We start from the raw sequence: 10578 nt of genomic DNA, 5'->3' as shown, positions 1-10578 counted from the left end.
GTATGGCAAAATCTAGGGTATTACAATATTAATTCCCTCATATGTGCACTGTTTGCGCAATTGCTTGGAGCAACTTTGAAATTTGAAGCGATATTTACTTCAGTTTTAATCAGAATTAGCAAAGGTAAAGAGAACGTTTTCAATACTGTCCCATTATTGCATATGAACTATGTCAAATCAAGAATCATAAGAATAATTTCAGCATAATGCAACCATTTTATATGTAATAAACCTGTCTGTAATATTAACAAATTCATTATGGCAGCAACCGGTCTTTGTAAAAGCAGACCAGTTTCACAGAATGAATGATAAGTTCACATTGCCCCAAAATGCTCTGTTTATGGCTGTTTGAAAATGCATTTGAACAAACATTTTAATTTATACAGTTGACTGATGCTCACTGCAAGCATAGACTGTACTGGGCCGAATTCTCCGTCTTGATCTTCCAGGCTGCTTTGGTAAAATTTTAAATGTTTTAGGCATGAATTCCATACAGGACTCCCGAAATTTCTTAATTCGCCAGCAGTAGATGATAGGATTGAAGACTGACTTCAGGTAAGTGAGCCACAAGACCCAGATGCTAACAGTATAGAAGGAGCGACCGTGGTAAAAGCTCTCACTGAAAACAGAGAGTAAACTGTATACGGTGTATGGCAACCAGCAAAAGGAAAAGCCAATGAAGAGAATTAAAATAGTCGTGAAGGCTCGGGTTTTAAAGCTCATATCAATGTTAATTTGATGAGGGCGTTGCAAGCCCATTAATCCTAGCTTGCTGACTTGGCTCAAGCAGAGGCTTTCTGCATGGTTGTGGATCCGTACAGAATTCCTTCGCACTGTATTCAGAATGCAGAGGTAAGAGTATAGCATCACACTGAAAGGAATGAAAAAAATAGTAACCAGCAAGACCACCGCATAAATACGGTCAGCCTCAGTGGCTGTGTATCCCAGAACACACTGGGGTGCTCGAGTAGGCACTTCCACCAGGGTCCAGCCAATCACTGATGGAAATGAAATACAAAAGGAAACTGCCCATGAGATAACGATCATTATTTTGGCACGATGAGGATTCAGCTTGTCTTGCCGTTGCACAATGATTAAGTAACGATCAACACTGATTATCATAAGTATTGCTACGCCTTCCAAAACAAAAAACCAGTAAAGCATCGCAGATATCCGGCAAAAATAACTTCCGAAGATCCACTCAACAGTTATGATGGTGACCATGGTAAAAGGCATGCACATCAAAGACAGCATGATGTCTGAAAATGCAAGGGTTGCTAAAAGCAGATTGATTGCTGAGCGCATTGCAGGTTTCTGGTACACAATTAAACACACAACTGCATTGCCAAGGAAACCAACTGCAATCATTGACATCATAACTATTGCTAGTAATAGCCTTATAATGATGGGAAGATTTGGCTTGCCTGAAATCACCATTGGACTTGTTTCATTCAAAACTTCAGGGGTACAGCTCTGCAAAACAGTGCTATTACATTCCATCATTTTGTGAAATGTGCCTCAAATTCACTTCTTGGTGGAAAATGACTGTTATTTAACATTTCACATTTCAACAGGGAGATGGATCAAATTCTTTAGTAATGAAAATCCGTTGCAACTGGACGTAAAGCATTGCAGGGACATCTTGACATGAATTGTCTTCATTATTATTTCCACCACATTGTTAGTCGGTATGATAATTTCCAAACAGCACTTCATTGCCTAGGAACAATAAAGAAAAAGACAAGATTATTTAAACAGGTTTTGTTTTAAATCACCAGTTTCAAGTTTACAATCTTTCAAACACTTTGGATTGAGTTTTCATCCGAAGGTTGAGGCATGTTTTGATGACAGGCGTGTCTGCAATTTCTGACTAACTCTGGTCTGCCTCACGTTCCATCTTTGGCCTATTTCCAGGGAGGTGACTGCTGGGAGTAATGACAATCGCTTGCCAGGGGTGATCAGCCATTGAGACTCATTAAAGTGTCAATAGAAGGCACTCCATACACTGTCTGTATGGGGTACACCTATTCAACCCCCAGCTTCCACAATGTGTCTGGAATTCATAGATGGAGTGGTAAGGACCTCCATATGATGGACTGCTGATCTGTGGTTGCCATTATTGTGGTTGTAGGCCAATCTGTGGAAGAAAAGCCCCTTCACCTTCCCCTATGATGATAGCCTAAGAACTGTGGTTATAATATAGTTTATGCATTATTAGCTTTCAGGGGATGTCACCAAACTTGTTGCTTCTTTGTACTGCCCCAACCATAATGGCAGCTTCCTGACCTACAATGTGGGGTTGCCAAATGTCAGGAGCTTCTGGTATGCTGATTGACCTTCCCAGCTGTGAAGGTCTCCCATCCTTAATTGGCTGACCTCCCTCAGGGTCCTGACACAGCTACCAGTCCTAGCTTCCTGTCCCCAATTCAGTCAGAACCTAAAGTCAAGCACTTCCAACACAACTTCCACCATACTGCCTAACATCTTACACAATTAGACTACCACTTATAGACCAAGTGTTTTTACACCTCATACTTTTGTCTCTGTTCTCAGCTGATGCAATGAGAGCATGTCTAGATCAAAAATTTAAACTTGGTAAATCAGTCACTGAACACTTGATCGGATATTGACTACATATTTTGTATTGCTGAAAATGTGTTGCTGGAAACGAGCAGCAGGTCAGGCAGCATCCAAAGGACAGGAGAATCGACGTTTCGGGCATAAGCCCTTCTTCAGGAAAACCTTCCTGAAGAAGGGCTTATGCCCGAAACATCGATTCTCCTGTTCCTTGGATGCTGCCTGACCTGCTGCGCATTTCCAGCAACACATTTTTAGCTCTGATCTCCAGCATCTGCAGTCCTCACTTTCTCCTACATATTTTGTATTATCTTAGTTAATACCATATGAGAGTAAATACCATAAACTACGTTACTATACACAGGTTCAAAATATTTACTTAATTTAACTAACAAATCAAAATAGACAGAAGCAGTAAGATTGGCAATCTACGAAAAGTTCAATTAAGAAAGATCACTGACCTTAAAATTTAACTTGCATTTTCTCTCCACACATGCTGCCTGAGTTGCTGAGTATTTCCAGTATTTTTAACAAGTTTAAATATAATGCTTGTTTTCACCTCTTTCTGCCCTACTTATGTTATAATGCCCCAAATCTTTTAAAACAGGGAAAGGGAGAAATTGTGTGTGAGAGAGAGCAGAAACAATATGTGTTATCGATTCCATTAATTAATTGAAGAATAACCTTGGTCAACATTTTTCCTCCAATTATTATCACCCGAACAGAGGTTAACTACTACCTAGTGAGGCAGTGCTGTGAATAAAATAATTATTGCATTTGTCTTATCACTCCTGCTGCTGTTTTACCCCCAGTTGGGGGAGGTCCAGGCTAAAATAGATAGCTCAGCAGCTTTACTGAGTAACTGGTGTCAGACAAAGAGTGTAACATTAGAAATAGAAGCAGGCACTGGCCATTCAGGTATTCAACCTCCCTCCCCACAAGGTGTCACCTATTATTCTTTAACTCTATACCCTGCCTCTCAAATCTAGTTCCCCCACTCTCTTTTGTGGGTGGGCACCCAATGAGCCTAATAGTCAGTTTGGAAGGGGGGTGGTCGCGGTTGCAGTTCACATGCAATCACGGAAAATCCGCCATGTAGCACAGCTATAACTCCCTTATCTCACTAATCCAAACAGCCTCCACAAACATAGAAGGAATGCTTGAGAGATTAGGGTTGATTCCATACCATGATGCTAAAAGAGATTTATCACCCACTTACTACACTTGGCAGATGGTGGAAGAATCACACAATAACTTAAGAGTATAGCTAGTATGGTCAAGCAGTTATAAAAAGATATAAAATGGAAAATGTGCAGAAAAACATTTGAATGGGTTGAGATGCCTTAATACCTTACATGGACAGAGGGTGAAATATCTGAGCTGCTATGTACAACTAAATATGTGAAAATTTGTGAAAAACAAATTGCACTGTCCTGTTCTGACACAGTATGTTCTGCCCAGCTTTCTTTCTTCCTACTGTTTGGATATAAACAGTCACTGATAAAGAAATTTAGAAATAAACAGGTATGGAAGAGAATGATGAATGTGTATCATAAACTCAGGCAGAGTTACAGCAGTAATGGGCTTTTGCTCCCTGCAGTGTAGTGTGTTTGATGTTTGTAGATGAAAGCAGTATTTTATCCCCTGAGCACTACAAAATACAAAGAAGGTCTTGGGTTTTGTCATAGTTTCAAGCAATTTCATTTTCAATAGAGTTCTACTGGAATAAGCTCTGCAAGCAGTCTTGTGAGTCTTAATAGTTATAAACTTAATAAAATATTATCTCTCAGTTTTTGATGACACAAACCCAGAACAGCAGGAGGAACAAGAAGGATAATTGCCTGTTGAGGAAGTGCCCTGGCAGCACTAAAAGAGAAGATGGTCATGAAAACAAACAGAATAGAGGATAGAGAAAGGCATAGATGGGGATTGGGTGGTGGCTGTAACATGTTGGGGAAAAATAAAAAGAGTTAGAAATTGGCAGAATTGTCGGTTCAGTATGGTAGGGTAGGGATGTAAAGAATAGAAGAAAGGCAATAGATGATTAGATAAAACTATGAAAAACAGAGGGTTACATTTTTGCAGCAAATATAAGGAACTCATAGGCTTCTTTGTCACTAAAATTGAAATCATTCATTCAAGTGCCTCTTTCCAGCCTTCCTTTAACTCATTGGGCGATCTCTCTTCTAAAGTTGCCTCAATCCTAGCTCTGAACTTGCATCTTTCTCTACTTACTCTCTAGCCTCCTCTCGTGCTCCCACCAACCTCTTGTCCATGACACTTGCCTCCTGCTGTCTTGACTCTATTCTCACTAAGCTGTCAACTTCCTTTCTTGGCTACTATGTCAGCTGACATTGTTAATGGTCTCTCTCCTCAAGCACAGATCCTCCTCTCCATTAGCCCCTCTCAAAAAAACAATCCTCGTCTCCTCCTCACAAGCAGCCACCTCTTATCCAATTATCCCTTCTTCTCGAAGTCCTTGAAATAAATCTTGCCATAAATCTATGCCAGGAGAAAGTGAGGGCTGCAGATGCTGGAGATCAGAGCTGAAAATGTGTTGCTGGAAAAGCGCAGCAGGTCAGGTAGCATCCAAGGAACAGGAGAATCGACGTTTCGGGCATAAGCCCTTCTTCAGGAATGAGGAAAGTGTGTCCAGCAGGCTAAGATAAAAGGTAGGGAGGAGGGACTTGGGGGAGGGGCTTTGGAAATGCGATAGGTGGAGGGAGGTCAAGGTGAGGGTGATAGGCCGGAGTGGAGTGGGGGCAGAGAGGTCAGGAAGATGATTGCAGGTTAGGAAGGCGGTGCTGAGTTCGAGGGATTTGACTGAGACAAGGTGGGGGGAGGGGAAATGAGGAAACTGGAGAAATCTGAGTGTTCCGCAAGTAGGTGGCCTGTCTCCCCAATATAGAGGAGGCCACATCGGGTGCAGCGGATGCAATAGATGATATGTGTGGAGGTGCAGGTGAATTTGTGGCGGATATGGAAGTGTCCCTTGGGGCCTTGGAGGGAAGTAAGGGGAGAGGTGTGGGCGCAAGTTTTTCATTTCTTGCGGTTGCAGGGGAAGGTGCCGGGAGTGGAGGTTGGTTTGGTGGGGGGTGTGGACCTGACGAGGGAGTCACAGAGGGAGTGCCCCAAAGGTCCGAAAAGACCACTCCCTCCGTGACAAAGTCAAAGATTTTCATTTCACTCACCGGGACTGAAATACAAAACAATACTTAGAAAGGAAGCAACAATTTGCATGGCCGGAGAAAGGGGCGCTGATTCCAAAACTCAGAATATAGCACTCAGATATAATTACTCAACTGGATGAAAGCTGTTCAAGAATTCTGTACACCAGAAACCAATTTAAGATAATTAGTCAGGCTTACAATGTGATCCGTTTGCATGTGCAAGAAATGGCCTTTATTCACACACAAAGACCTTGTTCATCATATGTACATAGAAGGCACACGCCCATATTTTCCACCTTTTTCACTGAGGAAAAGATGATAGACAGTCAATCCCTTCTGCATTCCCATGAATAATGTCAGAACCAAAGTTGACTTGCCTGCTTTGAATGTAATCAGTTATCAAAGAGAGTTAAGAGTCCTTGCTTTATCTTCATACCAACTTATTACAATCAGTCAGAACCCTCTTCTCACATTTTGCTTCCTAAGTTGGTTTTCTTGAGTTTCAGTCCTGCTGAGTTAGTGTCAAAAAGTTTCAACTTTGTGTTTCTTTTTAGCAATATTGACATTCCTTCAATTCTGGCATCTTGTTCAACACAGATGTTAATGACTCCATGGGCAGCCATACCTTAATTTCAAAAGGCACTAATTTAATTTACCCCCTTGTTATTTCTGCATCTCTTTCTCTCTTTTCTGCTTTAATATGTTTCTCAACCTAACTTCTCAAATAAGCTTTGGGTCGTAGGCCCAAATATCTTCTTAATGTGGCTTGGTGTGACAATGTTCCTGGAAACCACTATGTGTTGTTTACTATTCTAAATGGATGCAATGTTGTTGCTGGGGGAAATGATGAGAAAAGTAAAGTTAAAAAAATCTGGTAAGTTTGCAAACAGTAAGACAGTGGAGGAGAACAAAGAGCTGCTCCTGATAGAGAAGATGTGGTAAACTAAAAGATCTGGTAAACTAAAGTGAGTCTAACTGAATGAAAAATCCACATTTGTAAAACAAAATAAAAACAATCAAAAACTTATCAGTGAAGACTGGCACATTTGTCTTTTATATGTATAATGTCATGACTGTGTAGGGTTTTCATTTCCTTTCTGCAGAAGCAAAATGACATTTTGTATTTCATATGATGTTCTGCATAGTAAACTTGGTGATTATAACAGAGAGCTGGATAACTGAACCAAAACAGAAAATGTGCTACTACTTTCCCTAAGTTGGGATGAGGTATAGACTTACATGGCAATCCCCATTACAGCACTTTGTTAGAACTCGTCATCAGACACACTAGATACCAGCCTTGAAGACTACCATTTGTACAATGGAGATGACAACAAAGGCTATTGACTAAGGAAAAGTGGAGAGAAACTGTCCTTAATTCGAAAGAGCATAAATTACTTGCATGGTATTACAATAAATCAAAGTACACTGTAGTCATTAAGCAATATAAATTGAATTTGAAGGGACTCTATCAGCATCCATCCTCATCTGACACCAAGAACAGTTAGAACATTAGTTTGTTCAGGATGCCAAACAACAGGAAGGTTGTAAACTATGTCCATTTTGTAAGCAGAAAGCAGGTGGAATACATACCAATTTAGCCTTAGGACTGATGAAGGGCTTTTGCCTGAAATGTCGATTTTCCTGCTCCTCGGATGCTGCCTGAACTGCTGTGCTTTTCCAGCACCACTCTATCCAGAATCTGGCTTCCAGCATCTGCAGTCATTGTTTTTACCTTAGGACAGCAGATAGCCAGTCTGCACAGGTAGTGGTTATACTGCCAAGCTTTCCAGCAGATGCCTGAAGGAATAGTTAGATCTGTGGGATATGTAAACGCAAGCTTAATACCCATTAAAAGCTCTTTCAGAAATTCAGCAAATGACAAGCAAATGTTTAACCCTATGTTTTTTAAGGGGTCCTTACTTTCCCTTCAATAATTAGAGTGAATACAATCCAACTTACAAAGATTTACCACCTGGACCTTTGATTATTTTAAGGCAGTAATCAATCATTTTCCATTAAACTGTAAGAAAATGATAGGAACTTAAACAGGCTTTTGTAAAAGCACCATATTATATTCCAGTTATTTTTTCATTATAAAGGCTTATAAAATGAATTATAAAATGAAGGAATTTGCATTGATTTACTTAAATAATTTACTTACATAAATTACTTAAATTTACTTAAAAAATGTCTTCACAATAGGATTGTTCTACACATTTTGTAAACAACCTGTTCAGAAATGTTAGTACACATCTGTTGAGTAGGTAAGACTTGAATCTAAAGTCTACCACTACACCACAAGAGCCCCTAATAGGGCTGGTCAATATATGATTTGATGAATTGCATCAGATGACAATGGTATATTTTAATCTTTGTTCAGCCATTAGTTATCTGTTCAGCCTTACGTGAACTAGGCCTTTACTTAGTTACAAATTGCCCAAAAAAAACAGCAGACCTAAAGACAGACGGCAGCTTAGATTTCAGAAAATCAGAACAAAGGAAGTGAGGAAGTGATTGACAGCTGGAAACCGCGGTATGAGAGTTACATACAAACCAAATGTAAAATCCGTTGCAGGTATGTGAAGAGAAGAAATCTAGTAAAGACAAATGTTGTTCCCTTTCAGTCAGAGTTGAAAAGTGTGGCGCTGGAAAAGCACAGCAGGTCAGGCAGCATCTGAGGAGCAAGAGAATCTATGTTTCAGGCGTAAGCCCTTCACCAGCCCTTGATCCCATTCCTGATGAAGGGTTTATGCCCAAAACGTCAATTTGCCTGCTCCTCGGATGCTGCTTAACCGGCTGTGCTTTTCCAGCACCACACCTTTCAACTCTGATCTCCAAAATCTGCAGACCTTACTTCCTCCCTTTTAGTCAGAAAGAGGGGAAGTTATAATGGACAAAAAGATATGACAGATCAATCAAATAAATACTGTGGTTCTGTGCCCACAAAGGAGGGCACAAATTATGTCCCAAAAGTAATGAAGTGCACACTGTCTAGTGAGAGGGAGAAACTAAAGGAAATAAATATTAATAGGAGTATGGTGTTGGGAAAATTAATGGGATTAAAGGATGATTAATCCCAGGACTTGAAAATCTATATCCCAGAGCATTTAAGAAAGTAACCCCAGAAATTGTGAATAATCAGTGATCATCTTTCACTGATTTGCAGGGTGGATAATCATATTTAAAAAATGAGGTAGCGAGAAAGTAGAGAATTATAGACCAGTTAACCTGACATCAGTAGTTGGGAAAATGTGAGGGTCCATTGTAATACATCTAATAGCAGAGCACTTGGAAAACAGGATTGGACAGAGTCAGCATGGATTTACAAAAGGAAATTCATATTTGACAAATCTACCGGAATTTTGAGAGTATGTAACCAGTAGAGATGGAGCCAGAGGAATGCAGACGACATGGACTTTGAAAAGTATTTCAATAAAGTACTACATAAGAGATTATCATGTAAAACTAGGAGAATTGGGTAGTGTACTGACATAGATAGAGAACTGTTTGGCAGACAGTAAACAAAGAATGGGGATGAACAGGCAGGCAGTGACAAGTGAGGTACCATGAATCAGTGCTTGGACCCCAAAAGTTCACAAATTAATAAGTAGATGAAGGAACTAAATGCATATCGCCAAGTTTGCAGATAACACAAAGCTGGGTGAGACTGAGGGAGCTGTGAGGAGGATGCAGAAATGCATCAGTGTGATTTGGAAAATTGAGTGTGTGGGCAAATGCATGGTAGATGCAGTATAATGTGGATAAATACGAGGTTATCTACTTTAGACTCAAAAACAGACTATTATCAGAATGACTATAGATAGGTATGAATATAGCAAGAAGATTCAAGCACATGGATATCTTGCTGCAATTGTACAGGGCCTTGGCGAGACCTCACCTCGAGTAATGTATGCAGTTTTGGTCTTCTTACCTGAGGAAGGATGTTCTGGCTATGGAGTTCAACAAAGTTTTATCAGACTGATTCCTGGAAATGCAGGAGTGATTTATCCAGCAGGAATGGATCATTTAGGACTATATTCACTGGTGCTTCAAAGAATGAGGGACTGTCCCATAGAACCCTATAAAGTACTAACAGACTAGACAGGATAAACACTGGGAGAAAATGAAGACTGCAGTTGCTGGAGATCAGAGTTGAAGAGTGTGGTGCTGGAAAGGTACAGCCGGTCAGGCAACATTCAAGGAGCATAAGGGTCGACGTTTCGAGCATAAGCTCTTTGTCAGGAATAATAGCTGGATTATCCCAATTACTGAAGAGTCCAGAATCACGGATTTAAGGGAACAGAATAGACCATTTAGGACTGAGATGAGGAGAAATCTCTTCACCCAGAGAGAGGTAAGCCTCTGGAATTCTTTGCACAGAAGGTAGCCGAGGCCAAACCATTAAAATGTTTTCAAGAAAGAGTTAGATATAGTTCTTAGCGCTAAAGAAATCAAAAGGTATGCAAAGAAAGTGGGAAGTGGGCACTGAGTCGGAGGATCAGCCATGATCATATTGAATGGATAAATGGCCTGCTCCTTTTTTTTTTATGTGGACAGATTCACAAGTCACCCATGTTATTGGAGGCAGGAAAAAAAATCACAGTTCTTCATCCTGCAAGTATGAGACTAATCGTTTCACAATATTCATTCCCAAATGCAATAGAGATAATGAGAGAAGTGACATTTTGCTGCATGGATGATTTAATTTTCTTTCATTTGTTTCACCAGAAGGCACTGAGGGCAGAAGAATTGAGTTCTTTTTTTGAACAGATCCAACCTTGAAATCCTAACTCCTACAACACCAAAACATTCATTTGGAAAGTCTTAT

The 10578-nt window shown here is 40.2% G+C and overlaps 1 protein-coding gene across 2 annotated transcripts in view; it reads right to left on the bottom strand.

Moving 5' to 3' along the window:
• Positions 1–203: 203 nt before the first annotated feature.
• The window catches only part of gpr45 (G protein-coupled receptor 45), a 90518-nt gene continuing 80143 nt past the window's right edge, over positions 204–10578 (bottom strand). Inside the window, exons 1-2 of one of the 2 annotated variants that reach the window (XM_043692766.1) lie at positions 7341–7378; positions 204–1719 (exon numbers count right to left, since the gene is read on the bottom strand). In XM_043692766.1, the coding sequence (XP_043548701.1) occupies positions 379–1503 (1125 nt within the window). In that variant the 5' untranslated portion in view covers positions 1504–1719; positions 7341–7378 and the 3' untranslated portion in view covers positions 204–378. Of the gene's footprint in view, positions 1720–7340; positions 7379–10578 lie in introns of those variants that run through there. The other variant, XM_043692765.1, reaches the window with a different exon arrangement.

The sequence above is a fragment of the Chiloscyllium plagiosum genome, chromosome 6, assembly GCF_004010195.1.
Source record: "Chiloscyllium plagiosum isolate BGI_BamShark_2017 chromosome 6, ASM401019v2, whole genome shotgun sequence".
NCBI classification, from domain to species: domain Eukaryota; kingdom Metazoa; phylum Chordata; class Chondrichthyes; order Orectolobiformes; family Hemiscylliidae; genus Chiloscyllium; species Chiloscyllium plagiosum.
The sequence above is the reverse complement of the archived record's forward strand: the minus strand, read 5'-3'. Positions and strand labels throughout refer to the sequence as shown.